Source organism: Leptonotus elevatus, chromosome 10 (assembly GCF_054856555.1).
Source record: "Leptonotus elevatus isolate MCC_2025b chromosome 10, RoL_Lele_1.0, whole genome shotgun sequence".
Classification (NCBI taxonomy): Eukaryota; Metazoa; Chordata; class Actinopteri; order Syngnathiformes; family Syngnathidae; genus Leptonotus; species Leptonotus elevatus.
Genome location: NC_141248.1, coordinates 25,555,359 through 25,581,836, shown reverse-complemented (window position 1 = coordinate 25,581,836; position 26,478 = coordinate 25,555,359). Strand labels below are relative to the sequence as shown.

The 26,478-nt window shown below is 51.2% G+C and overlaps 3 protein-coding genes and 1 long non-coding RNA gene across 8 annotated transcripts; 2 read left to right on the top strand and 2 right to left on the bottom strand.

Annotated features, from left to right (window-relative positions):
• The first annotated feature begins 8,139 nt into the window (after positions 1–8,139).
• Positions 8,140–14,701, top strand: LOC147167794 (uncharacterized). 2 transcript variants are annotated; one of them, XR_015096221.1, is made up of 5 exons: positions 8,140–8,301; positions 9,472–9,975; positions 10,052–10,630; positions 10,704–10,825; positions 12,603–14,701. It is a non-coding gene; the product is annotated as an uncharacterized LOC147167794 (long non-coding RNA). The 2 variants fall into 2 exon arrangements; XR_015096222.1 differs by lacking the exon at positions 12,603–14,701 and having other exon boundaries at positions 9,472–9,908; positions 10,704–10,993.
• On the bottom strand, positions 10,990–19,921 carry matr3l1.2 (matrin 3-like 1.2). Of its 4 annotated transcripts, XM_086086077.1 has the most exons (22): positions 19,828–19,921; positions 18,184–18,917; positions 17,886–17,947; positions 17,756–17,794; positions 17,275–17,348; positions 17,130–17,194; positions 16,267–16,383; positions 16,053–16,178; positions 15,819–15,983; positions 15,336–15,460; positions 14,973–15,240; positions 14,748–14,897; positions 14,090–14,195; positions 13,989–14,005; positions 13,779–13,901; positions 13,576–13,704; positions 13,375–13,503; positions 13,175–13,305; positions 12,677–13,082; positions 12,479–12,602; positions 12,298–12,413; positions 10,990–11,180 (listed from the first exon to the last, which is right to left on the bottom strand). In XM_086086077.1, the coding sequence occupies exons 2-22, from the start codon at positions 18,835–18,837 to the stop codon at positions 11,118–11,120; spliced, it is 3,189 nt and encodes a 1,062-aa protein (XP_085942203.1). In that variant the 5' UTR covers positions 18,838–18,917; positions 19,828–19,921; the 3' UTR covers positions 10,990–11,117. The 4 variants fall into 4 exon arrangements, with proteins under 4 accessions (XP_085942203.1, XP_085942200.1, XP_085942202.1 ...); XM_086086074.1 differs by having other exon boundaries at positions 13,375–13,704; XM_086086076.1 differs by having other exon boundaries at positions 13,375–13,704; positions 14,763–14,897.
• A 526-nt stretch (positions 19,922–20,447) lies between these two features.
• On the top strand, positions 20,448–23,274 carry LOC147167792 (polyadenylate-binding protein-interacting protein 2-like). Its single transcript, XM_086086079.1, has 4 exons — positions 20,448–20,627; positions 21,523–21,664; positions 21,737–21,877; positions 22,912–23,274. The coding sequence occupies exons 2-4, from the start codon at positions 21,533–21,535 to the stop codon at positions 22,981–22,983; spliced, it is 345 nt and encodes a 114-aa protein (XP_085942205.1). The 5' UTR covers positions 20,448–20,627; positions 21,523–21,532; the 3' UTR covers positions 22,984–23,274.
• An 853-nt stretch (positions 23,275–24,127) lies between these two features.
• On the bottom strand, positions 24,128–26,442 carry exosc3 (exosome component 3). Its single transcript, XM_086086078.1, has 4 exons — positions 26,133–26,442; positions 25,590–25,739; positions 25,351–25,502; positions 24,128–24,531 (listed from the first exon to the last, which is right to left on the bottom strand). The coding sequence occupies exons 1-4, from the start codon at positions 26,364–26,366 to the stop codon at positions 24,324–24,326; spliced, it is 744 nt and encodes a 247-aa protein (XP_085942204.1). The 5' UTR covers positions 26,367–26,442; the 3' UTR covers positions 24,128–24,323.
• Between the last annotated feature and the right edge of the window lie 36 nt (positions 26,443–26,478).

Genomic DNA, 26,478 nt, shown 5'->3' with positions numbered 1-26,478 from the left:
TCGGCAAGACCTCAAGAATCTTGAAGTCCTCCAGTCAGGGCAGGATCTCCTCTCGGAACCCCGCGGCCGCTCCAGACTTTTTGGACTCGGATTCCCTGCGACGATTGGAGACGGCGGCTTGATGAAGCCGGCAGAACCGGCGCGTCTACAAAACGTGGCGTAACAGCGAGGCCGCCAACGCAAACAGCCTCGCCGTCTGGACTGCGCTCATGAATGTCAACGCGCTCAAAGGGCCACCTTGGCGGAGTCCGACCCCCACTGGACGCTAATGCGGACCAAACTCTGACACGGGTGAAAATGGGCCGCGCGGGCCCGCCCGTGTCAGCGGGTCACGCGGCCCGCCGTACTGCCGGGATCCTGCCGCCGCATCGCCCGGCTGAGAAAGACAGTGGAACGAACCGACACCTTCTCCGTCTACGTGCGCGGGTGCCGTTCTGGACCGACGGCTTTGGAGGTGTTGACTTCTTTTTTTTGACGCAATCTTTTCTCGGCTGGCCATCCGGGATTGCGGGTGCGAGCGCGACATACTTCGCATGTCGGCGTGCTCATTCAATTCAAGATGGAGGGCGCTCGCGTGTCATTGTTTCTCATTTATTTGTTTGCCGCCGAGAGGAGGCGGGCGAGGATGGGCGGGGATGGGCGGGGCTGCACTTTGCCGTTTTACTGGCGGCATATGGAGCGCATTTATCACCATTTGCTGCCATCTTGCTAAACGCTGTGATGAACTCATTTGTTACTTTACTCTTTTTTAATCAAGCACATGCTGCGCTCTAACGTGCCAGCAATGCTCGTGGGCTTTGGGAACAGCGCCCCCTACCCCGACACCCCCCCACCTCACTCTCACCCCACCGCAGGGAAATAACGGCAGCGCATGCGAGGGGGCTGGGGGAGGGACGGCGCTGAAGAAGATTTGTTGGGGGGGGGGGGGGGGCTCAACTCTCCCGAGCGTTGGCGTGTGCCTTAGCATGACGGTCATTAGCCTGTTGGCTAGCGTGATCGTATTGGCGGCCATGTCGGGTAATAGCGGAGGAGGGACCGAGTCACGAGTTAAGTTGACCTTCAAGTTTCTGTGGCAAAAAGTCCTTTCCAGAACATTTCAAGCAAGTGGAGTCAAGTTCTTGACGACTTTTGGGCCAACACAAGACAATTGGGCTGTTTTTGTCTTGACCGCGACCCATCATGGCCGCCACACATGCAAGATCATCCTGCTGTCATTTGTTGCCATAATCCGCTCGGAAACGAGTCGGGCTGACGAATCGGACAGGAATCGACGACCACCGCCTGTCTTGTTGTTTTGCACCCGCCCGCAGACTCTTTTGGGAGTCTGTTAGCTTGCGTGTTTGGCTTGTGGGCGGAGCCTTGTTTTCAAAACGTTTGGCTACACAATACTTACCGTCTTGTCGTTGTTGTTTTTAAATCTTGCATGCAATACGCATTTTTTTTACAACTAAAACTAATGCTAAAGCCAACTAAAACGAAGATTTTTTGTGAAAAATGTAATGAATACAAACTTCGAAATGTCATTTTTGGCTTGCGTGGGCTTTTTGTTTGTTAGGGCTGTTGTTGTTTGTTGTTTTTGTCTCGTTTTCCTGCTTTCTTCCGTCTTCTCGTTATGTCTAAACACACCACCTGTGTGTGTGCGTGTCATTAGTGTTGGTGCATCAAGGCCCCGCCTCGCCAAAGCCCGTTTCAACGCGTCCTCACAAGTTGCGTAGCGTTGAGGCCGTTGGTCCACACGGTGGCGCCGTTTCCGAGCGGGAAAGATTTCAAAACGCGTCAGTCTGTCAACAACAATGGCGGATAGCCGCGTCGTCGTTTCGCGTGGCCTCCTTAGCTCGCTTCTGCTTTTGCAGCAAAATATTTGTCTTCTTTATTCCACGTTCAACGAGCGCCGTCGTACTTGAACGACCGCCGTTGTCACGTCTCCCGCGTTCGTCTTCTTCATGTTGTTCCGATACACGCGAAGCCATGTTTGTTCTGTAGATTGCAATAAAGTTTGTTTTTTAAGTGTCCGTCTTCTTGGCAGATTCTTCTTCTACGCTCTCCGTGAACTCCCTGTGGCTGCGCAACAGCGCCCCTCCAGTCTTGGCATACACATGACGGCCGTGAAACGTCCTCAGCGTCTTCTTTTGGACACACGCAAGTCTTGAAACGCTTCCGTGTGGACGAGGTCCGAGTCTGTTGAGTTGATCCACTCGGTGTGGGTGCGTTGCCTAAGTTATGTGTGGAAGTTGGTGCGTGAGGTCTTCGTCACAGCCGCGAAGCCAAAGCTCCGGCCGAGTCAAGTCGAATCAGGTCCCGTCACGTCCGTCACGTCCCGCCAGTCAAGGATATCTGCTCACCTTTTTCCTTATGGTTCAGGAAAGTTCCACGCATTGCATTCGTTCGGGTCCGGCTTCCCTCGACCACTCAAGTCGGACCCTGACAAGAAAAGTCACCCAGAAAACAAATGGAAACTAAGAAAATGTGAAAAACAAAAAAGATCACGAGTGATTTGAATGCAAATGAGGCGAGCCGCTATCCGATTGGCTGAGACTTTCCATCCCATAAAAGCACAAAGACAGCAGCCAATTTTCCTTCTCTTCAAATTGTGGGGAAAACGAAAAGAAAGAAACCCGCGCGCGAGCTCGCAGTTGTCGACAAAGAGGCCGTAACGTTTACAGGTGGCGTCATGTGACATGGAACATGCAGACGAGAGCGGGAAGTCGCGTGTGAAATGTCGCGTAAGGTGACGTCGGCGTGCGACGTGCGACGTGCGACGTGCGACGTGCGACGTGCGACTGCATGCCGGGAATATGAAACGCTGTCAGCACGCCAGACGGAACATGTGACATGTTAAGCGCTTCATGTCATGACAACCTGATGAATGACTGGACGCCATCAGCTGCTGAGACGAGACTTCATGGACGCCACGCCGGGCCGACGGCAAGCGAGCAACATCGAGAGTGCGCGCGCAGACGCATGAACGCACACACAAAAGCACGCAAACACGAACATACACAATTTCATCAACACGCGCACGTCGGCGCCGCGGAAGCTGAGAGAGCGACGTTGGGGAAATTAACGTTAAGATGGAGGGGGAGGATGCGGAGGAGTTTTCGGGGCGGTCGTCAAAAGGCTTGCCAAACCATCCGAGATCTTCCTCCTCCTCATCCTCGCCTTCCATTTTGTTTGCAAATCCCGCCGGCACGTTTTGGGCCGGCCATCAAACGGCAGCCGTCCCGACGGACGCTCGATCGGCGCATCCCGGGCGTCTCGTTACGGCGCCCGAGACGCGGCGGGCGCCCATCAAAGAGGCCGCGCGGAGGAGGCGGCCGATCGGGCCGGCACGACGAGACTTTTGCTAATAAATGGCGGCCGCCAACAAAGCTGGCAGCTTCCTGCTGCATAAACATGACTTTGCCGCTGCCGCCGCATAAATCCTGCCGTAACGCGCACGCCGCCGGGCCTGAGCGGGAATAAATTGGACATTTAGCGGGGGGGGCGTGTGTCTGGTGGGCCTGTTTTCAACTTTGAACCTTTGAGTGTGGGAAGGTTCAAAGTCTTTACGTTACAAATAGACAAACGATCAACTGGGTGGATATTGACGCGCGTTCCCGTTGTCAACGGAGGAGCAATTATTCTTCGCCATCCGTCAAGCTCACGCACGGATGCAAACTCCGCAAGCACAAGAAGGTCGGAGCGGGGATTCGAACCCAGAACCTGAGAATTGGACCACCAGGCCTGCATGCTTTTTTGTTTGTTTGTTTTAATTCCACTGAATTCCATTTTGTTGGCGGCGTTGAGCGATGCTTCCTTTTACCGCCACATGAAGTGGTTTGGGGGGGTTCGCACCAACCACCCGCCCCCTCGCCAACCCCCTCTTCTCCATCCACGTTGTTCCCCCCCGTGAGGCCTGGCAGCATCCAAAGCCCCGCCGCACTCAGCATCTGCTCAGCGAATGAATAAATGAAGCGCTCCCCGCGCCCGCCCGAGTGACGGCGCGCCGCGTCTTAATTGCGACTGAAAGCCGCCGACTGCCGACGCAAAAGCCGCTTTTCCTGCCTTTCCTTTCCACCGCCGCTAATTAGCACATTGTGTCCTTAAATGATTCACAAAGTGTGCGCCGCGCCCGCCGCCCGCCATCACTTATTCACGCGCCAAGCGGCGCTTTGTGCCAACATGGCCGCCCGAGGTAAATTAATTTCATCCAATTAGCAGATGCTGTCAGAGCGCATCAGCGTCTGCCGTCTCCGCCGCTCGCGCTAGCCGCAAGTCCCGAACGCTTCTTATGGAACGCCTTCGCCGGGGGGCGCTCGTTGCGCCGCATTGTGACGCCATCTTGTTCACTTGCTGATGTCAAGTCGCAAAAGTCCGACTCGACGCTTTCCTCGAACGCAGCACGAGCCCGCCTGTGAACGCAAATTGACCCGCGGCGTCCATTTTCGTCCCGCCGAGGCCCGTCGCATGTTGTGCTTTGCGTGTTGGAGTTTGCACACTGCGAGCGTCGCGGCTGCAAACGCAGAACTCAACATCAGCTTCCTGCGCGCCGCTGTTGCCAAGTGCGTGGGAGTTTTTAATTTGGGAGAAGAAGAAGAAGAAGGAGGAGGAAGAGGAGGAGGCGTCATCACGGGAGCAGTTTGTCTTTTTACCAATCTGATGTTCGTCTGAGGCCTCACACGCACGCACGCACGCACGCACGCACGCACGCGGGTGTGAACAAAAGGCCTTTCTTGTGGATGCCTCACAGGAAACTTCCCAGATGTTCATGTTTTCTCCCCCAAAGTTTTCTTTTTTTGCACAAAAACAATAACAAAGCTCATCAGACAAAGTTCACTGCTGAGCTTTTGCTCATCAGACAAATATGTAAATGAGCCGATGATGTCACGAGTGACGCTGATCTGGCCACGATTGCGCTTACGAAATGATTCTTCATTACAGCGGAGCGTCCACGACTGCAAATGGAACTTCCGACAGAGTTTATGGATCGATTGATCGGTTCAGGCCAAGAAAAAACTCTCAAGTCCGCCGCATGCAAATTTCCAGACAAATGAACTTGATTCTGTTTTCAGTCAATTCAAGTGAAAAATATTTGACAATGATATGCGACTGGTGTAAATATTGCGTTGTGAGGAACAGGAATGAAGCAGCAAATGGTTCAGTGGACAGCAAGTGTCAAAATGGCCGCCACTTTTCTGAGTTGGATCAAAATGGCTTCATTCCCACGTCACAAACGTGCAGTATTCATCATTCAAAATGGCGTCTTTGGACGAGTGGGACCTCGTTGAGCGTCGTCTCGTCAACAAGATTTTTGACTTTTGATGGTTGACTTGTGTTTCGGCTACTTTTTGGTGAAGCGGCGCCCGAAGCCGGCCCAGTCCCGGTCGGGAGAGAACATTTTCAAGGTCTCGTCCGGGACTGGGAATTTTCCGTCCAGGCCGGCGCTGATCCGTTCGGCGGCCTTTCCAATGTGAAGAAGCGAGAAGCGCTTGGCCAAACGAGAAGGACTTTGACGTGTTGATGTCACGCGGGTCGCTAAACGCACGGCAGCCGCTTCAAAGGTCTCGGATCGCGCGTCGTTGAGCGCAAAAAGTCGGGCGATAGCGACGAGGAAGCCGGGGGAGGAGCCAACCATTCCAAACGCAGTTCCCGACTATGACGGGATATTTGACAGGACTTTGGAGTCGGCTTGCCGTCGCCGGCGCGAAATGTTCTGGCGAAAGTGCATCAATGAGCCTGACGTGAATCATTGATGGCGCTCGAAAAATCAAATGTTTGTTTGAGCTGGCAAAGACAAAATGTGCCATGAATATTTCAGTCGGCTGCTCGGATAAACAACGGCGACAAAACAGCCATCAAACATTTACGCTGATGGACGCGTTCTTTGCCTTCCGCCGCCAAACCAGGCGGAAGGCCAAAAGTGCTGCCCGCAACCCGCATATCTCATCCACCAGCGTGCACGCGCATGCGCGCGCGCACGTGACGTACCGCGCATTCACGACGGCGCTGCAAACGTCTGCGTGTGTGCTTGTCGGTGTGTGTGTTTACGTTTGTTTGATTTGTATTGCTGAAGGTGAAGGTGATGATGATGATGATGATGAAAAAGTGATGAGGAGCCATCCCACTCCTGATTGGACCCGCACGCACGGACGTCCGACCCATCAGAGCGAGACTTAGTGGATTATTTGCGTGAAGACGTTTGTCCCGAGAGACGCTTTTGCCGTTGTCCCGTGTGAGCGGCGAGCGAGCGAGCGGCCACAAACGGGATGGAAACGCATCATCATCGACTCGATGCTCAACAACGGAACGAACGGACGCCGCAAACGCGTGAAGGACAAACAAAGCGGACGAAAAAGAAGAATGAGACAGACACTTCCCACAATTCCCTCGCAGACGCAAGATTCAAACACAAGTTTGAAGTTGTGAAAGTGACACTCGTAAATAAAAGATTGCAAAGAATTCATTGACACCAAATAAGTTTTCACGTTTGAGACTTACACTGAACAAATAACAAAGATGAGATCGAGATGGAAAGAATGTACAGCAGATATTAGGCTGATGAAGGACATGCGGGAAAAATGGCATCCATGTCGTCGGCAAACGGTTGCCCGCCGTCGCCACCGTCGCCGCCGCCGTCGCCGTCGCCGTCGTCTTGTTCTGGTACTGGTGTCAGGATGGATGGAAAGATACTTGAAGGAGGAAAATGAGAGGAGGACGAGTGGGAGGGGCAAAATTCGCTGGACCAGGAAGTGCCAAGTTTGACAAGTTTGAGGTACAAAGGATATTGAGAAAGATGGAGGCATGGAGAGGAATGTTTGTGTGCGTGCGGATGAGAGGAGGAAGACTGAAGCGACAAAAAGATGGCGGAGGTGGAGGACTTGAAATACTTGCGATCAACAGTCCAGAGCAAGTGAGTGTGTTAAGGAGGCGAACGAACGGGTCCAAGCTGCTTGGAAGGAGGGGGAGGAGCACGGGAACGCCTCAGGGCTCGTTTGTGATGTTGACCGAGTCGAAGGCCAAAGTTGAGTCACCACGGTAGATAAGTTGGATGTTTTGGGGGGGGGAAGGTTTGAGAGAAACGACGCACGCGGACGTTTTGGACACGTCAAGCGTGAGATGTGACTTTATGGCTCGGAGGAGGATGAGGGTGGAGCTGCCGCAAAAGGGAGCGAGTGGATGGCTGTCGTGACTCAAGAAGACACGAGGGCAGTTGCAGGCAGAAGATCCGCTTCCATGGAAAAGGTTCACCACCATAACGGGACAAGCCCAGAGGAATAGAAGAAGAATTCCCGTAAATGGCGGTCGTCCTTCAGCAACGAAGGCTTTGCAGGCCCCGCTTCAATGTAGTGGCGCACGGAAACACTGGATGGGAATAGAACCACTGGCGGAACCAGAGGCAGGCCGGGGTGTCGGTGGCCTCGCCCTGAAACTTGATTGCAACACACGCGCACGCACGCGCACACCTTCCGCCTCTCCAGATAATTGACATGTCACGGCAACCTTCTTGTGGCACTGCAGCCGATGTTGTGTGTTAGCGCCCTCTACTGGTAAAAGGTTCATACAACAGCGCGTATGAGAGCTGAAAGTTTGAAGATTCATCTTAACGTCTATTTTCCTCCTTTTAGGCTGAAAGTGGAGATTCCATAGCTTTGTGTTGTGTAATTGCAGCCTAAGTAACAATAAGCTATAAGTCTTATCTTTTTCATTGGATGCATAGGAAATGAAAAGTGGTTTGTAAAGAGAATGATGAAATGAAAAACTGATCAGCAATATGATACCCATGGACAAGTCTATCGGCGCCACCTGGCGGCTCAGTAATGTCGTAGTTGTGCATAGTCCAATTGTATACGTACAAGTCTGTAACGTACGCGGTATACTGTTACTATTCGTTTTATTGGGTGTACACTTGTTTCCAGTAATACATTTGACGTTCTTGGGTACCTTCCTTGGCATTAAATCAATGAATCTTCCCCAAAAATAAAGCCACATTCATTAACGTAACATGACGTCATTAGCATTTAGTTCTTAGTTTTAATTTAGATTTGTTGAACGATGGACATGTTCGTGGTCGGGTTTGCTCGTTCCTCCTGACCACCTAGGGGGCGCTAAATGATGACAACGTGTCTTAGTGGCTCAGCTGCGCGCTCGTCATGTCGGCGAAGAAGATGTCCAGGCAGGCAGTCCGGTGGTTCTTCGGCTTCTTTTTTGCCTTTAATCAACACGTTTTGAGGTTCTTCGCTCGTCTTTTAATTCTAATTGAGATGCAAGTGACACTTTGACCCCGTCATGACTGCGTGACCTCGGCAGCTCTTTACACTTCAGGTAAACGTGTATTGTTTTGAGCTCAAAGACGTTTAGCCTGCTAAGCTAACATGCTAGCATCCGAGTTTCAGAGAATCCAAATGGATTTTTATTGCCAACGTCAGTCCAAATTACATTCACGACGAGAAATTGGGGGACATTTTATGATGGGGTCTTTTTTTCGTAGAATCTCACTTTTAAACTTGCGTAAGTTTCTTAATATCTCTCGTATTTTCAAATGACTGCTATCATCGGAAAACTGGCTTAACACAGACAACATATAACAATGATGGTGTTTGTTTCTAACTAATGAGTTAGCTGTTTCAGTCAGTCACTACACCAAACATTAGATCAATGTTAGTGTAACAATCATAATTTGAAAACTACAATGAATATTAAGTTGACATTTTAAAACAAAAACAATTTAGCAAGTCAATTGGGACCTTGTTTGAAAATTATTTGCAAAGTGTGCATTCGTCTACCATTGATGAGTTTGGAAATGTGCGTGTGTTATGGCCCTGATGATTTCCTCTTGAGCTGTCTGCACTTGTTGAAGATCCGTTATTGTGGCAGGAGATGTCAGCGGAGTCGAGGCGTCTGTGGACGAGCGCCCCAGCCAACATGATTGTGAAGCGTTGAGTCATCGAAAAAATTAGAAAGGTCTTTCATTCTGGGATTGATTGTCGAATTGGTGCCAACGCAACCGAGTGGACGCACATCCTGGTTGGCAGCGATGTCGCATGCCGCTTGTAACGATTGTAACGATTGTAAACGCGTGCTTGCGTATGCAACGGCTGCTGTCTCGTTCCCTCTTGCTTGTTCTTTGCGTGCACTCCGGACCTTCTAAGTCCATTTGCTGCTGCTGTGTGGGTTTGCGACTGTTGTGCAGAATACATGTCAACGTGCACTTGAAAGCACGACTTTAAAAGAGTGATGTTGATGTTGGACTCGGTGTTGTTTGGTTCATCGCTCTCTTTCAGCTTTGGCTTGAGCGATATCGTCCTTAACGAGTCACAGGAAGTTGCTTTTGGTTGAGTTTTAAAACGAGACCCTGGTGGCCATCTCTTCAAGTGTGATGCTTCTGGCGACTGGCATTGCCACGGAAATGTTTGACCTTCGGACCCTCATGCTGAGACCTTGTCACTCATCCTGCTCTGTGTTCACCTTCTTCCCTGGCACTTGTGTCTGCAGCGTCCCGCTATGTCTCACCACCGCTACCGGCAAACGCCGCCGTCTGACAGCGACCTCCGACCCGGCCTGGCCGCCGCCGGCCTTTCGGAACGCCGCCGGAGCGCCGCCGCCCTTATGTGTCCAGGTCCACATCCTCGTCGGCGCCGGCCTTGCCGCTCGGCTCGACAGACAACACCCTCAGCGTTCTGAGCAGCCGCGGTCTGGAGCCCGCCGACTTGGAGCTCCCTGAGGACAAACTCACCGTGGAGTGTCTGCCGCACCTCGTCCGTCAAATTAAATCCAACAGAGAAGCATTTCAGCCTCCTCCCGTCTCCTCGTCTCACCTTCCCAGCTCGCCAAAGCCGCCCGTTGGCCGCCTGCATCTGGATCCCGGCCAGTTGGTTCAGTACCCGCTAGACCACATCGAGGGGATTCCTCGAGTAATCAATGGAATAGTCGTTGAGTGAATCCATTTCAAAAAGATTTGTTTTTAACGGCCCTAACTGCGAGCATGACTTCTTCACGGTAGATTGTTTCCAAAAATGAGATGTTACCAGTTTAACTCGTGTTGTATTGTCACCCTTTCAAATTTGTCTTTCAGGGTTTCCTGGAGCTGCCATAAGAGTCGGCAACCAACTCAACGTTACCTTCAGGAACACAAGAACCGTCGCCCCGATCTCCAACAAACATCGACGCCTCCTCAACGGCTCAGCGTCTTTGTCGGCTCGTCTCTTCTGGAGTTTGGGTCACAAGGCAAAACGATGCTGCCAGAAAGTGACAAAACTGCCCGGATTGAATCCGAAGGTAGGAAGACTTTGGAAAACGAGTCAAAGGCCAAGAAGAGAAGAAAAGACGAGAGTGAGTGGGAAAAAATGAAGATCGAGTCCAAATCCAAGAAGACTTGTGGAAGCAAGTCGGAGGCACAACAGAAAAACGCAGCGAGTCGACGTGTCTCTTCAAAGACGTCAGAGCAAATGTCTCGGACCGACTGCAGTTGTGAGGAGAACTCGTGGGAGACCTTAAAGAGAAGAAGCGCATCTCCCGAGGACACGTCTGTGCCTGGAAAGATCCCAAAGAGCGAGCAGATGTGAAACCTCTGCAGAGAACGACAACAATCTTTTGTTTGTGCCGGATGCATTTTGATGTCTGTGGCGTTTGCAGGACGCTGACGGACCTTCAGGTAAGCGATCGCCGCCGTATCAGGACTGGCGAGCTAGCCCATGACCACGTTGACACCTTGCGGATGCTCACAGGAAGCCGGTTTGTGCGTCCCGTGGTCGGCTACTGGTGCAGCTTGTGTCAGCTGATCTACGCTGATGAAGACGAAGCCAAAGTGCGGCACTGCAGCAGCCGCCAGCACCGCCTCAAATATCAGGTGAGCAAGCAGAACAAAAGGCCAGGTCCATCGGAGGGCTTTTTCTTTCTTCTTCGTTGCGTTCCAATGCGGCAAGCTACGTCGTCATTTCAGGAGAAGATGAAAATGTGAGGGAACGTCGTCGTTCTTCATCGATTCTTACTTTGCCAATAAAGTGACAGGACTTGACGTGTGTAAAACATTTATTTCGTAAAGCATGCTAACAACTTAGTCCGCCCGCACTGGTGGCAACATCACATGAACAGAACGGTCACACACTTTGCTATTGAAAGAAAAAGAAAAGTGAAGGAATTCACACGTTTGTCTTCTTGGCTCGCTTCTTCTCCGCTTTGCTTTGTTCCATCTCCAGATATTTCTGAAACGACAAAAGTCCCGCCGGTGACATTTTGGCCATTCTTGTGGCACGGCAGGCGATGCGCACGCCTGTCATAAGAACTTTTGCTTGGCGCTAAACGATATTGCGGTTTGCATATAATGATATAATAAATACATCCAAAGAATTCCCACACGTGCAGTTGCGTTGGGTTTTGATACCAGCTCCATTTGTCCGCATTATTTCCAATGCTGAATCTGATGCGCCAAATGCGTCGCTGTTATGCTGGGCTGGTTTCCCCAGAGGAAGTTTTTTTTTTTAATCCCCTGCCCGCGGGATCTTATGACTTTTACCACACAAGTGGCGATTTTTCCAAAAGTTTCCTTGTTCCCAACCATAACCTTAAACATGTGGAAGAAAACCGAAACAATATTAACATTCATCAGTGGTTTGAGCTTCTTTTTTTTTTTTGTATGCTGCGTGCGAGGTCATTAAACGAGTCCATTGCAGAATGCGAGCGTGTTCTTGCTTTTCTTTTGTTTATCTGCGATACATTTTCTTTTTCTTGTTACAAAACCTTGTTTCTAAACCTGAAAAACACACGAGTCTTCTTCATGCGTTTGTTGAAAAACATGCGTACCCTGCGGCAGGGGATGCAGATTTTCCCGGGGGTAACTTCTTTGGCACGGCACCGCCTCCAAGCGCGCGTCAACTTTGTCAAAATGATTCACTCCTCAATATGCAAAGCACGGTTTAGGAGTCAGTCGTGACAGCAAAGTCAACTTCTTGCCCACCAAGTGTCTTTGGTAAAGCCCAAATCTCACCGAGCGGCGCAGGATTGCGAGGGTGAGCGCACGTAGCCAGTGTTGCCTTTTCGGCAGGCTCCGAAGCACAAGCAATGAATAAAAACAACACCGATAGCTGCAAGAATGCTACATGCTATTAGCAGTGCTAATGCTGCGGCTCACAAAATGAGAAAGAATTGCGTGCGCTTATGAAGACCCGATGGGACAAATGCGAACGGAAATGTTCAAAATGGGTTTAAATGCCGCTTTACGGGTGGCGCCGTCTGCGCACATGGCTGAGAATTAAACGTATCGAGCTCCTTTTTTATTATCGTGCAATGAATTAATTTATTGCAAATCGCGGCAGCCCTCACCTGCAGCTTGTCGTAGTGCGCTTGGCTGCTGCAGTGCGTCTTCTTGGCCATGTCCTCGTTGGAGTAAAAGAGGAGACAGACGCGGCAGTAGTAACCCATCTTGATGTGCTCCACACCTGCAACCAAGCACAACCGTGAGTACCGGCCGTCCGGCAACTCGGCAGCACCGAGGCTCACTCACCGATTGCGCTGTCGGCCTCAAACGGCGGCAGCGGCAAAGATGCGGCGGCGCTTTTACTCTCAGAGGGCGGGGGGGCGCTTGCTTCGTTCTGATTGGCTGCTGGCTCCTCCTCCTTTTCTTTCAGCTGCGTCAAAACACAGCAAACGATTCAGCGGACATGAGACAGCACAACAAGAAGCGAACCTGAGCAAAACTGACTTCCTGGCCATCTGGAATCCTCTGGGGGGGGTCCGCTTCCATCTCCAGATGTGAACTCGGCGCGTTCTCTTCCTGTGGTTCCATTTGCTCCTCCTCCTCTTCAGGTTTCTTCTGTTCCTTTTCGAGGTCTTCCTCCGGTTGGACTTGCACTTGGGGCTTCTGCTGCTCCTCCTGCTCCTGCTGATGCTCCTGCTGCTGCTCCTGCTCCTCCTCCTGGGCTGCCTTCTGCTCTTTTTCCTCCTGGGGTTTGACGACTTCTTGTGGTTCCTCTTCCTCGGGTTTCTTGACTTCTGCTTTGTGCTCGTCTTTCTCCTTGATTTTCTTGGCTGGAGGTTCTTCCGAAGACTTGGAGGGCTTTGGAGACGAGCTGCTTGACCGCCTCTTGGTGGCGCTGGCACAGCTATGCCTGCGGAGACGACACAAAGTTGAAAGAGAAGCTGAAGGACAAACGGGAGCTGCGGTCCCAGAAGACAACAACGAGGAGGAGGAGGAGCTGACCCGTATTTGAGCTGCGTGTACTTCCTGCTGACATAGATGAGAAGACGTCTGCCTTGCAACTTTGCTGGGTTGGTTTTGTACGTTTGGGCCATTTCGTCCGCTGCCTCCGCCGTCTCCATCTCCAGGAAACACTGCGCACAAAAAGCACACGCGTTTAGCAAGAACACGTTTGGTGGAAGGACGTCTGGCGAAGGGCATACCTCCCGCTTGATGGGGTTCAGGAAGCACTTTTTGACTTTGCCGAAGGGCTCTGCCAATTTGAGGACATCCTCGTTCTCGTATTTGCCGTTGGGCAACTGGCCCACGTACACCACCCTGCTGGCGCCGCACTGCAACTCCAGGAAGCGCTCAGATGAGCGCCGGCCGGTTGGCACGCCGTGCGCGGACAAGGCCGCCCTCACCTGGATGGTCGGGTAGGTCAAAGAGTGGTTGACCCTCACCGGGCGCCCGCACACCGACGGCATGACGTTGCCGTTGTAGAACTTCACCATCGCCAGCGCTTCTTCTTCGCTGGAAAACTGGAGGAAAGCCTGCCGGGAAACGGGGAGCAGATGAGTCCGAGCGTCATCTGCGACGGGAAGCCTGCGACTCAGCGGTGCGCCACCTCGGGCCTCCAGTCCAGAACCAGGTGCTTGACCACCTTCCCGAAGGGTGTAGCCAGTCCCAGCAGTTCGTCCAGGAACTTGTACCCTCGTCTGAAGCCCAGGATGTTGACCACCCGCAGCCCCTGACGGAAGGAAGAGCGCACACATCACGTTGCCGTCTTCAAATGTAGACACTCGGCTCATTGGTCGTTCTTTACGCCGATACGTACTCCCTTCCTGGATGGGTCTGCAGAGAAGAAGAAGAAGAAGAAAGACTGAGCACGGCGGTCAAACGATCATCCCGCGAATTCAAGCTTCCATGATGGCTTACCAATGCCGTCAGACTCTCCTTCAGCAGCAGGAGCCTCTTTGTCGTCCTCGTCGGGGAGCTCGTCCAGCGTCACAAAGTCCTCCATGTTCTCCAGGAAGTCCTCATCCTGACCGCACAAGACTCATCGGTCACGCCACTCACATGACCTCAATGCGGTTTGCGCTTCCATATCTGCACGGACTACAAAAATCATTTGCTTTTCCTTCGTCAAGACCGGCGTGATGCTGCCTTGCTCATTATTAGACCAGGCCACTGAGGCCAGGGACTTTTTGACTTGTCACCAACGCAACGTCGTCTTGAAAAATCAATGGATTATTTGGTTGCCAGCATTTAGCGGCGGCTGCAGCGTTATCAGAACTGCTGCTAAATGCAACTGTTTGATGACTTTGGAAAAGTGTGCGCACTTTGATGCGGACTTTTTTTATCACGTACAAATGTAGTCCTCAAAATCCGCTCCTACGGTTCTGACGTCACCTCGTCTCATAGACCAAAATCTAGAGAGAGCATTTCTATACAGGAAAATAGTGTGCGGTTTAATTTTCAATAATAATAAATACAAAAACCCTAACTGTCATTGTCCTAATAACACCAGTTATACAAACAATGACATCTTTTTGCATGTTATGGGAAGGGGCGGGGCTTGCTGATGATGCCATGCCTGTGGCCAAGTGACCTCCTCCGTTGGCTGCTTGACGCCTCCTTCTGCTTCCGATTGCGGCTCCTGCGACTCGTCCTGCCGCTCAGCATCCACGGGCGCGTGTTCCGTGACGTCGTCGTTCACGTCACTATCTTTCTCGCCGTCGGCAGCCTGCGGAGGAGACGTCTCCTTTAGAACAATCCTACGCAAGGCCTCGTCCATCTTTTTGCACCCGGGCATCGTCACCTGATTTTGAAGGCCGTCTTCCCCTCCCTCGGGCTTCTCCTCTTCCGCAGCCACCTGGTCGGGTTGTTCCTCCTCGTCGGCACCCGTCGCACTCTGACGCTCGTCGCCTTCACCCTCCAGCACTCCCGCCACCTCCTCGTCGTCGTCGTTGTCGTCGTCCGAAGCAGATTTGTCTGCGTTGTCGTCTCGGCTCCTGGAAGGCGAGCGGGAGCGGGATCGGGATGGCCTTCTCCTGGTTCCGACTCCTTCCTTCTGCCTGCGGTTGATGCTGTTGATGATGATGATGATGATGAAGAAGGCGGTGGCGGTGAAGCTGCTGTTTGTGCGGCCACGTTGCCTTGACGAGTGCCCGAGCGGACTCACTTGAGGGTCTTGTACTTTGTGCAAATGTTGAGGCGGACGGCCCGTCCTTTGATTGTGAGCGGATTCAGCGTGTAGTATTTGACCATCATCTCGGCGTCCTCGGGACTTCCCAACTGGATGAAGGCCTGCTCAGCAACAAAGACATTCCACTCGTCAGCTCACGTTGACTTATTGATCCCGAGCGGGGAGACTCAGATGCAACGATACATTTTCAAAAAGTGTTTTTAGACCAAAGTCTGACAATACTATGAAATCCTGTTTTAGTGTTAAGTGCTAAGGCTGCACAATATGAAAAACAAATAGCGATAATGGTGCGTGTAACACGCATATGGCAAACGTGTGCGGCAAGTTTCATGTAGAATAGGATGCTTTTATCTGACCCATCGCAAGGAACCTTCAATGTACATCGCTATCCAATAGGAGAGCATTATCTCTGAACAACAATCGGGAACGTTGAACACTTGAATATCGCTCGTGCATCACCTGGTCGGTCAAAAAGAGATGTTTTTCCACCACGCCAAAGCGAGCGGCGGCGGTCAGCAGCTCCTTCTTCTTGTCTTCTTGTCGGGGCAGGTTGGAGAAGAAAACCACCTGGCTGTCGCGGCGCGGCGCTTCCCAGGACGCTCGGTCCGACGACCGCTCTTCCTTCTGTTTGTCACCAAAGATGGCGTGTCAGACTCTCCACAGGTGGGCGTGCGGTGCCGCAAGTGGCGTCACCTGGATGACGACCAGCCTCCTGGACAGGTAGAAGGTGATGGGCTTCCCGTAGAGCGTGGCTGGATTGTGCTGGTAGTAGTTGACCATGTCCATGGCCTCCTCGTGCGTCTCCATCTCCAGGAAGGCCTGCGCGTGCCAAGCGCCGCCAGACACCGCTGCCGTTTGTCAGTACACACTAGCGCCCCCTACTGGGAAGGTGAGCTCGAAAACCTACCTTGGTCGTGAGGACCAGGTGCTCCTGCAGACGACCAAAAGGTTTGGCGAAGGAAAACAAAGTCTTGTTGCTGAGCGGCTTCCTGTCGTATTTCACCACCACCACCTGGCTCCTCAACTGCGGCAAAAGCGCAACATCACGTTTGCGTACTTTGCTTGAGGAGCTCAACCTCCATGTTGTCACGTCGCGTAACCCATTAAGGCTTAAAGTGCCTGGCAAAACATGCCTCTAAAACCTCAAGTTTTCCTGGAAATTCAACAATATTAAAAATAATTGTTATCTCAGCTCCTGAAGCAGATAGAAACATCCTTCCAGACCTGTGGCGTTCACACAAACCCAAGTTTATTATTATAAACCTTCAATATATCCTGTTTTTTTTTTTTTAAATCAACAAACAAATGTCGCAGTATATAACTCCAAATATATTTATTTACCTTCAACACTGAAGCGCATTTGGAATAACCTCGGGGAATCGAGTGGTCATTATTGGCCGTCCATTCCGTTACAAAGCCGTCAAAATGGTCACCATCCTCCCTCATCATCTACAAACATATTTCTTAACAATATGTCACTGTCTACTCGTTACACGGATTCTAATTCCTCCCGCGGCGTCGTCAATCGCGTCAGTTATTTCACAACTCCCGTGAATCTGCATTAACCATAAACGCTCAAATAATATTCCAGGACATGCTACGAGGCCCGCGTCACCCTCTCGTGCATATTCGGATTCATTTCATCGGCAACAATTGGTCAAAACATAACAAAATGACATATCCGCTCTCCCGCCTTTAACGGTAGAAGCGCGGTCACGCGCTCCCGGCCTTAATGGGTTAAGGACCATCAACAAAAACCTCAAGACTGACCACGTTGGGTTCTGAGCGGTTCTGCCTTGCCATGCCGAGACCCAAACCCGGTCCCGGTCCCGATCCTGCCACACACAAACGGAACGGCGGTCATCAGACATGACATCATCGCATGTTGGAAAGGAGGTGCGTGCGCGCGTCTCACCCCAAGCGGACGGCATCCCAGAGGGGACGGGTCCCAGCAGCCCCGCTGCCAGGTTGGTGGACTCCATGATGCCGCTGAAATGCAGACCGCATCAACATGTCATGATGATGACGCCACGCTGGAAATCCATTTCCACTCAATTACTGACAAATCTACAATGTTTGACACTCACGCTTTCTTGTGCCACTTTTGACACATTGAAGTTGTCGCATCAACTTGCGATTTTTTGTAAGGAATGTGCACAATTTGAATTGAGATGCGAATTGAACGTATGTGAATTTTGCGATTGGAGTGAGAATGTATGATAGCATATTGTCGCGTGTTTGAATGTCAACGCGTGTGCCGTCATGCGCGTGTGGGCCGTGCACAGCGGAATGTCATTCCTGCTCTTGGAAACCCGACACCCGGAAGTGTGGACCTTTAGCCAGCTAATGAAAATTGGATTCAAATGTTACGCAATCGGTCGACATTTGCTGGTTACCTTCTGCCTGGAGCGCCGCCGACATCCCACTCGGGGTACCTAAAAGGTCACGACAAGGAGACAGGGGTCATCCATCCAAAAGAGAACCAACGCGTGTGCGTATCATGTCGTGCGTTAGTGTGTGACTCACATGTTGACGAGCACACGCCGGTTCTCGGCATGTCGAAGTCCGTTTGTGTGTTGGCTCCACTCCTACACACATGCACGCAAAATCAGCTCACAGTCGCGTCACTACGGCAACCCAACTGCGCCACCATGTTCCCCGTTGTGTGCATGTGCATGTGTCCAAAGTGTACTTTATCGTTAAATGTGCAAGATTAAAAAAGGAGATCATCCATGACAGCAAGAAGACCAAATGGAGGACAGGCCACAAGGCGGACCCATGTGACTAAAAGATGGCGGCAGGAAGGAGGTGTGGCTTTACTCACCATGCTGGAATGCACATCAAAGTCACAAAGAGAGCACACGTGCGGGAAGCGTGGGGGCGGGGCTCCCAAGAAGTCTTGGACTTTTCCCATGGACGGGGAGCCCTTCCTGCGCTGCGAGAAGGCGGGCTGGGACAGCAACGCCCCCTGCGGACCGCCGTAGGAATCGCGGGGCAAAAGCTCGGTGTACAACCTCTCTCTGCCGCCACCGCCAAAGTTCAAGCCCGCTCTGCGGCTGACGGAAGCAAAGCCAAAGTCCGACGGGTCCGAACCCTGAGCGAACGAGGCACCGCCCATCCTGCCGCCGTCGTCCCAGCCGGAAGAGGCGGGGCCCCGGCCCGTCTTGCGGTTCTTGAGCTGCAGGAGGATCTGAGGCAGCGTGTCCACGCTGATGTCCTCCTCGGGAATCTGAGCCAGAACGTCTAGATCGGCGGGTGACAGCCCCAAGCTGGCGAAAAGCTTCATGGTGCCGCCAAGATGGCCGCCACCACCGCGGGGCATATGAGAGCCGCTTTCCTGGTTGTCAGCACCGCCGCCCACCCCCGAAACCCCGCCCCTCATCTGTCGCACAGACCGCTGCTCGTTCATGCTGAAGTTTAAGGACCCTGCGGCCAGGTGGCCACGCCCCGCCGCGAAGCCTTTTGGAGCGCCGTCCATCACAGGTCAAAGACGTCGAGAACAAGTTCAAGAGGCGTCCGACGCAAAGTCAAGTCTGGAGCAAAAAGGCAAGCAGAGTCCTGAAAGACAAGAAAGTGAAGGACAAGCAGACATTGTGGTCTTCGCTCGTGTCCACAATGACCGGCAGCTACACAAGCATGACGAGGAGGAGGACAACGGGAATAAAATCATCCTCTGCAGAAACAAAGCAGGAAGCTCGAAGTAGAAAAGGAAAGTCACGTGGTCAGAGAACCGCTTGGGTAAGTAAAGTAAAGCAAGAAACATCTTCATCGTCAATAGAGGAAAAAAGATTTGGACAAATTGCTCCAATCACGTTGGATCCAATTCAAGGTAACTTCCAGTCGACCGACGTGTTCTAACATGGAAGCAGACGCGCTAACACGTAGTTGTGCTAATGATTAGCAGACGTGCTAACAGGTCAGGGGTGCCACTAAAGCGGTGGCAGGGAACCCTGGTCCTCGAGAGCCGCTGTCCTGCCTGTTGTCCACGTCTCCCTCCATCAACACACCTGATTGATGAACAAGATCGCACAGAGCTTGCTGATTAGCCGATCAGTTGAGTCCGCTGTGTTTGAGGAGAGAGACATGAAAAAGAGGCAGGACGGCGGCTCTCGAGGACCAGGGTTCCCTGTCCCTGCACCAAAAGCTAGCGCACTCGGTCGCAGTTCGTAGGCTACCAGTACGCACTCAACATGTCATCGCTTACAGCTCGACTTTTAATGCACGATGGTAGGAAATATTTATACATATATATATATATATATATTAAAATAAAGGGGGTGAAATGGAGCGTCGCCAGAGCTAACGTTAGCATTCATTAGCTCGTGGAAATACGCCTGTTGTAAGCCACGAGAGCTAACGCCAGCGGCCTTAATATTCTTGACGAAATACAACATAAAAAAGTGCAGCTAGATTAATATAAAGTGGGCTAAGTATAAAATATGAAATGTTAACGTTTAATTCTTCCTACCCGTCTTTGTGTCGTCCGCTTGTCGAGAGCTGCAGAATGCGCGAAGCGACGACGCAACACTCGCGAGATGTCTTCTCATCAGTGACGTCACTGCTCTGAAGCCCACTTCCGCCAGTGAAATAAAAACAAGAACACGATAGATGGATAGCACAGCTGAATTATTACTGTCGACATATTCAAATCTTGTCAATGGGGGCTCGGCTTTTAGGCAAGACTGGAAAATGTATATATTAAAGAATTGTTTCATGTTGATGCACCTCATTGCTAGTGACTACTGTAAGAAATTAAACTTTTAATGATGGGGGCGCAGATACATTGCTTAATAATTGAATAAAATCCACGCACAGTAATGGCGTTCAAGTGAGGATGCTGCGCCTGCGCACATTGACACCAACTAAAGCGGAGATTGAAAGCCGATTGGTGTGCTGTACTGATTGCTTTCTGTTGGGGAAGTGGCAAATGTATTGATGTGGCCCGTGGAACTTTGTAACAATGTCAAAATGGCCGAAACCTGTCAAGACCTGTCAAGAGTCTACACCGGGCTGCTCCCACAGAGCGCGTCGGCGTATCTGTGGCGTCACGTTATATCATCAACAACAGGCATCTGGAGTGCTCCTTTTTCCGACGCTCCCGTGTCGTCCTCTTCCCTAGCCGGTTGGTACGTGAAGGCCCCATGGCGATTTTAGCCAATCCCAAGCGAGCAGCGCGTGACGTCGACTGGTAAACAATCGGGTGCCTGTCGGCCATTACAGCCTTGTCTTGGACGCCACCGAAATAGCAAGCGCCAATCGATTTTTGTGGTAAGTGCACGCCAACAAAGCCAATTTTTGTGCCAACAAAAAGTACATTTGAGCTCACTGACATTGTTGTCGCCGCCCTGACGTCACATGTTGACGTGTGCCCCGCTGCTAACGTTTAGCCGTGCGCTGGTCACCAGTGGTGGCTAATGCTATAGAAATACATTCCTGCTTGATTCGTTTGTTGGCTACTCTTTACTCTCTGCTTATATTTTGAAGCCGATATCAGCACTTGTACTCCTGGAGCAATAACGGCAAGGCAGCTTTATTTATACAGCGCATTTCATACACGATTTTCTTCGCATCATTTGAACTATAACATTTAAAAACATTTACAAACAAAGGAGCTAAAGACATTTGAAAGCAAAGTAAATAAATCAAATGTAGCTTAATAAATGACTAAAAGAACAAAATTCTGGAAGATCTACAAATGTTACTTTTGTTTCGCTTTTCTTTCAACTTGACTTAATGATGTAAATGGATGCGGTGAGGTTAACTGAGATGAGGAAAGGGACACGGGCGGAGGAATGACAACTATTAACAATGACTCGTATTCCTTTTTTATTTAAAGGGGAACTAAAACTAAGATATCAAAACTTACAGATATATTTTTGGTCTCTAAACTCCAACACAATGGTTTGGGAAGATGTGCTTAAGGTGCAGCCGCTCACCTGGTAATTGGAGGTCTTGTCGATTTGCATACGTACCTCCCACATGGCCGCCAAAGTCATTTCCTCCTGATGTCTTTTACAAGCAGCAGACACATTTCTGAGTTCACGTCAAGTTTGCATTTGCAGCCAATATGACATTCAAAGAGCCGTGGCACGGGCGTGTCCCGATTCATTAGGGAGACGGAATCAATTCGGCTTGTATGTCAAAGCACCTGCCCTCGTCCCAGGAGCGGCACCATGAAGGACCCCAGGTTGAGTCAGGCCGTCGTCAGCGGCGTCATCGTTCTGAGCGACCAAAACGGCCCGGCCGATTCCAACCCGTTCGCCGAGTACATGTGGATGGAACACGAGGAGGAGTTCAACAGGCAGGTGAGGTGCCGATGGTCTGCGACCGCGTGATGTCGCGCGTGCTGATTGGTTGTGGGCGCTGATGCCGCACAGGTGGAGGAAGAGCTGTGGGAGGAGGACTTCATGGAGCGATGCTTCCAGGAGATGCTGGACGAGGAGGAGGAGTCCGAGTGGTTCGTGCCCGCCAGAGACCTGCCGGACGCTCGCTGCCACAAGATGGACCGGACGGCGGTGGTGAGGCGGCCATGTTTGCTATCGGAACGCAGTGAGGCCAGTGGCCCCGCTTTTGTGGCTGATTTACTTTTGAGGCCAAACTTGATGTACGAGTGCTGTATGGTGGCCGGCAGTCGACTCAACAAACTTTGGCAACAATTCATCCAAAAAGAGACTTACAGAAAGGTCCGCTCGCGTCATGCTCGCACGAATTAGCGTTTAACACAAATTGTTTTGCAACAGCACTCACTGCAGTCCTTTGCGTAGAATGTCTGATATTCGTGTCGAACATGCAGTCAATAAGCCTTTCAAAAGCCCGACATCGACAATCTTTGCCTTTTCATCCTTCCTCAGGTCGCGACACAACGGCAGACTTGCTAATGCTCGCTAGCATCAGCATGCCGCTACCGGCAGATGTAAGCAATGCTGTCATTGGCTTGGAGCAATGTTGGGATTATACTGCACAGAGCGACATTGTATTTGGGGGCGGGATTTGCAGCTGTGCCAAAAACAAGAAGCGCCGAAGCCGTGGGAAGAAACCAAACAAACATGGCGACGCCGGTGGACGAATGCGTGGACGAATTAGTCTCTTGTATCCGCATATCAACATTTCAAAACCAACAACATTAACTCAACGTCATGATATCAGCTCGTCACAACGGTCGCATGTCGATGACGACATTTTCCTCCTTTGCCGTGATTGGTCGAAACAAAAGTTAGTTAGACGCGCACACGATTCTGCTTCGTCCAATCAGCTCAAAGTGTTGTACAGCATGCCCCGCCTTTCCCGAGCAAATCAACGCAGAGCTGATATTGTGGACAACTCTCTCGAGTGAAGCACAAATCAATCTGGCTATTGCAAGGCTACCATAATGCACTCGTATCTCAAATATGCGCTCACAAGGCAAAGCAACAACAAAAAGACAGCTGGTATCTTGCGACGCGACAGGCGGGGGTCACTGCTCTCAAGCGGGGGTCACTGCTCTCACGCGGCCAGAATATTTGTGCCTCCACCCCAGCAGAGGGCGCTGTCTGACCTGAGTTTTTCCATGCAGACCAACATCCCCAGCGTCCTCAACCCCAACGCCAAAGAGTTCACGCCGGGCATCCAGAAGCACGTCAAGTGACCGACGCAAGATGGCCGCAGCTTCCGTGTAGGCGTGTCCCAAATGTAAACGTGCGCTTGATTGGCTGCCGTGCTGGTGTGTTATGTGGCGTTGCGCTGTGCCGTCTGCTTGCTTGTGGCTTCAGGTAGGTGCCGTGCTACCCACAATGCTTTGCTGCTGATGCACTAAAGCCACAAAACGACTGTAAAGAAAACTGACAAAATGTTGTAAAAAAAAAGTGTATATTTTTCTTAAAACTATTTGAAAATGTTCATTGAAGTAAATACACTGGTTGGCTTGTTTTTGAAGTGAGCTTTTGAAAAGTGCCGCCTTTCCGGACAAAATCCAACTTTGTGTGTGTGTGTTTTGAAGGCTCGTGTCCACTAGAGGGAGCTCTAACTCCGCGTTGGTGCAGTTGTGGCGTCACAAATTCCTGAGCCCGATTTGGCTTCAACTTCTCATTATCAGCAACAAGTGGAGACGAGCAACAGTTTACAACACGCATGACCTCCTCCTGCCAAAATATAACTGGCAAGCTCGGATCTACGTAAAAACAAACCCCCAAAAAACATCGGCCCCTCCGTAAAGATGCCGTTGAGCAGTGATTTGTCACCTTGCTGAACGGCCCAAGCTTGCGAGGGTGTGTTGCTATTCGGTCAGCTTTCGTTCAAGGCTGCAAAACGTTCGCCAGAGCCTCACACAACATGTTTATGCTGGCAAGCAGCATTTCTTATCGCCATCCAATTTTGAACATGTTCAAAATGTCTTTGCCAGCATAAACGCTTTGCAACCTTGAACGAAAGTTGACCAAATCAGTCAAAACGCTGGCAAACCATTTTTTTGTCTTGTGTACAAATAAGATGGTGGCAAAACTGACGATGAAAGTAAAAACGAGGCCAAATAAGCAAATACTTGAAACGGCAATCAGAGTAACTTTTTCCAATATTTCAGTCTCGTGTAAATTGTCATCTCCGTGATGCGAACTTCCATACGTTGACCTTCGCGTGTTATTCCCATTGCTTCCATTTCTTCTTGACTCGTGGTGTCCTGAGATAGCAGTTGAGTTTGTTCCATGACCGACGGCGCTCAGCAATCATTTTTCCCACTGAAACCAACAGAAATGCCAATAATCCGTCCCAGCCTCCCCAAAAAAAATCAACAAAAAAAAGGTTCTCGTGTCTTTTTTAATAAGAAAAATAGCACAAAAAAGTTCAAGCCACATTTTTGCTGACGCTCCACCGTTTGTCGAAACATCCGCTGAACGACGGCTCGTCCCCGGAAACGTTGGTGCGGGTTCAATCGCATCTCAAGGCGCCGCTGTCCAAAACACTCGGGGCCCGCCTCCATTCCAAACGCCGTCTCTAGAGCGCCCCCTGGGCCAGCTTGCCGAAAAGCTGGCGCCTCTGCGCCGGCGTCATGTTCTCGCAGCTCTCCAGCAGGTTGGCGATGACCAGCGTCCGCCGCACGCTCGACGACTTGACCCACAGCCGACCGTTCATGCCCGCCACCATCTCGCACGGGAACAGCTGCTCCAGCTCTGCCCGCAAATCACTCTGGGGGGCCAACAACCTGCGGTGGGGCAAGGGGGGCTTTACTGTCTTGGGAATCAACGCTCATTCCCGACTTCCCAATTACGGCAGAAAGATTTTCAGCGGACTTCTTAAGAACGATCGAGGTCAGGAATGGGCAACTGGCGGCCCCTTGATTAATGTGGAAAATAAAATAAACATTCAAATCCCAAAAATGATTTTGAGACCAAATGATTCCCGAACGCAGCCCACCGCTCCCTCGGGAATGGCTCAAATGCGGAGAAGACGCATCATTTGTTGCTTGTGAACCAAAATATCCCAAGATGCATTTTGCGCTGACTTTGCGTAATATGTCAGAATTGAGGGCGCAACTTGGCAAGTACGCCGCTTGTTCTAATTTGCAAAGAGAATCGCATTCTTTGGAAGGTGCTCGACAAGACGGTACTCGACGTTGTTCAAATTGAGAACCGGCCGCAGTCATTGGTGGTTGGCTTCCCAAGTGAACGCCTCCAAATGAGGTCGTTGCATTCTATTGGTTCACCGCTAGATGTCACTAACACGTTGCTTTCAGTGCTGTATTTTGAATGTGAAGCCTATTGAATGACGTTGTGTAAGAAATTTGTGATTGTTTGTTGTTTAAACAACCACTTTGTACTGGTAAATGACTAAACATTGTAAATATTTGTGTTTCTTATGAAGCCCTCTGAGGAGAAGCGGAGTTCCAATGTGGCGTACGCCAAAAATGACTTTGCTACTCCTAACAGGATCAGGAACAGGAAGTTCAAATCAAACTTCTAGCCTCATTTCATCAAATGGTCAGGTCGTTTTCAATCAGCCTGTAGGTCGGCTGCGCGCATACCGCCTGACGAGGCCCAGCGAGACCTTGAAGAGAAGACCGCCCGCTCCGAACACTCCCATCCCATTGGCCCGTCCCGCGCTGTCCACACACACTAGCTCCGCCTCCATGTCCTTATTGGCAACGATCAGTTGCGCAAACAGCAGGTCGCCAACCTGAAGCAGGCAGAGGCGGGAGATCGGTCAGTCACACAGGCGTCCAGTCCGCGGACGGAGGCCACGCCCCCTCTCACACAGACGAACCTGGACATTGGGTCGGTTCCTCTTGGTGGTGCCTTCGAAGGCCAAGTAGGACAAAGACGCCTGCTCACTTCCGCCAACGTCCACCTTGAACACGTCTCCAGACTTGGACGTCACGATGCCGATGACCGTCTCTCCTTTGGCGGGAACATACTGAACGCACACACAAACACGCAGGTTGCTTTCTCAACTCGCGTTCGTACGTCCTTGTGATCTCATCAGTCGCGGACCGAGTACTCATCCAATCGGAAGTAGGCACACGGAACGCGCGAATACCAGGAGGGTTTGGAGCTCCATAGTTGGAAAATTGGACATTTGTAACGCGACACCAGTAGCTGATTAGTGGTTCATTCTAAAATCATTCACCCGTTGACATGTATATTCTTTTGATTTCATGATATTGGCCGTGATTGGCGTTCAACCCAAATGTTGTCGCCTCTCGATGACGTCACACACGTACCTCACTGTCCAGACTTGTTGCAACATTCAGAAGTGTGGGAGAGAAAAAGAAGACATTTGTGCCGCGTGTTATGTATCGTTTGTCACCCTTTTGTGCTGGGCGTCCATCCAGAACATGTTGGGCTCTTTGTGCCGCAGAACTCCGCTTTTATACACCAGCAGGCGGTCGCCGCTGCGCCGCAGCCCGGGCCCGCAAACTACCTTGTCCGCCTTCGAGGGGCCCGCCAGCGAGATGGTGTCGGCGCCGGCGTCCGTGTCCAAGCAGAACTCGTCTCCCGGCAGCAGAACCGAGCCCACTTTGGCTTTTAATCGAGGCAACATTGCGATGTTCGGCTCGCACGCTTGCTGACTGCGTTGCCTGTCTATTGTTGGTGCGCGGAATCCGCCCGCAGCGACACCTCGCGGACCGGAGGCACAATCACGTGCTTCGTAT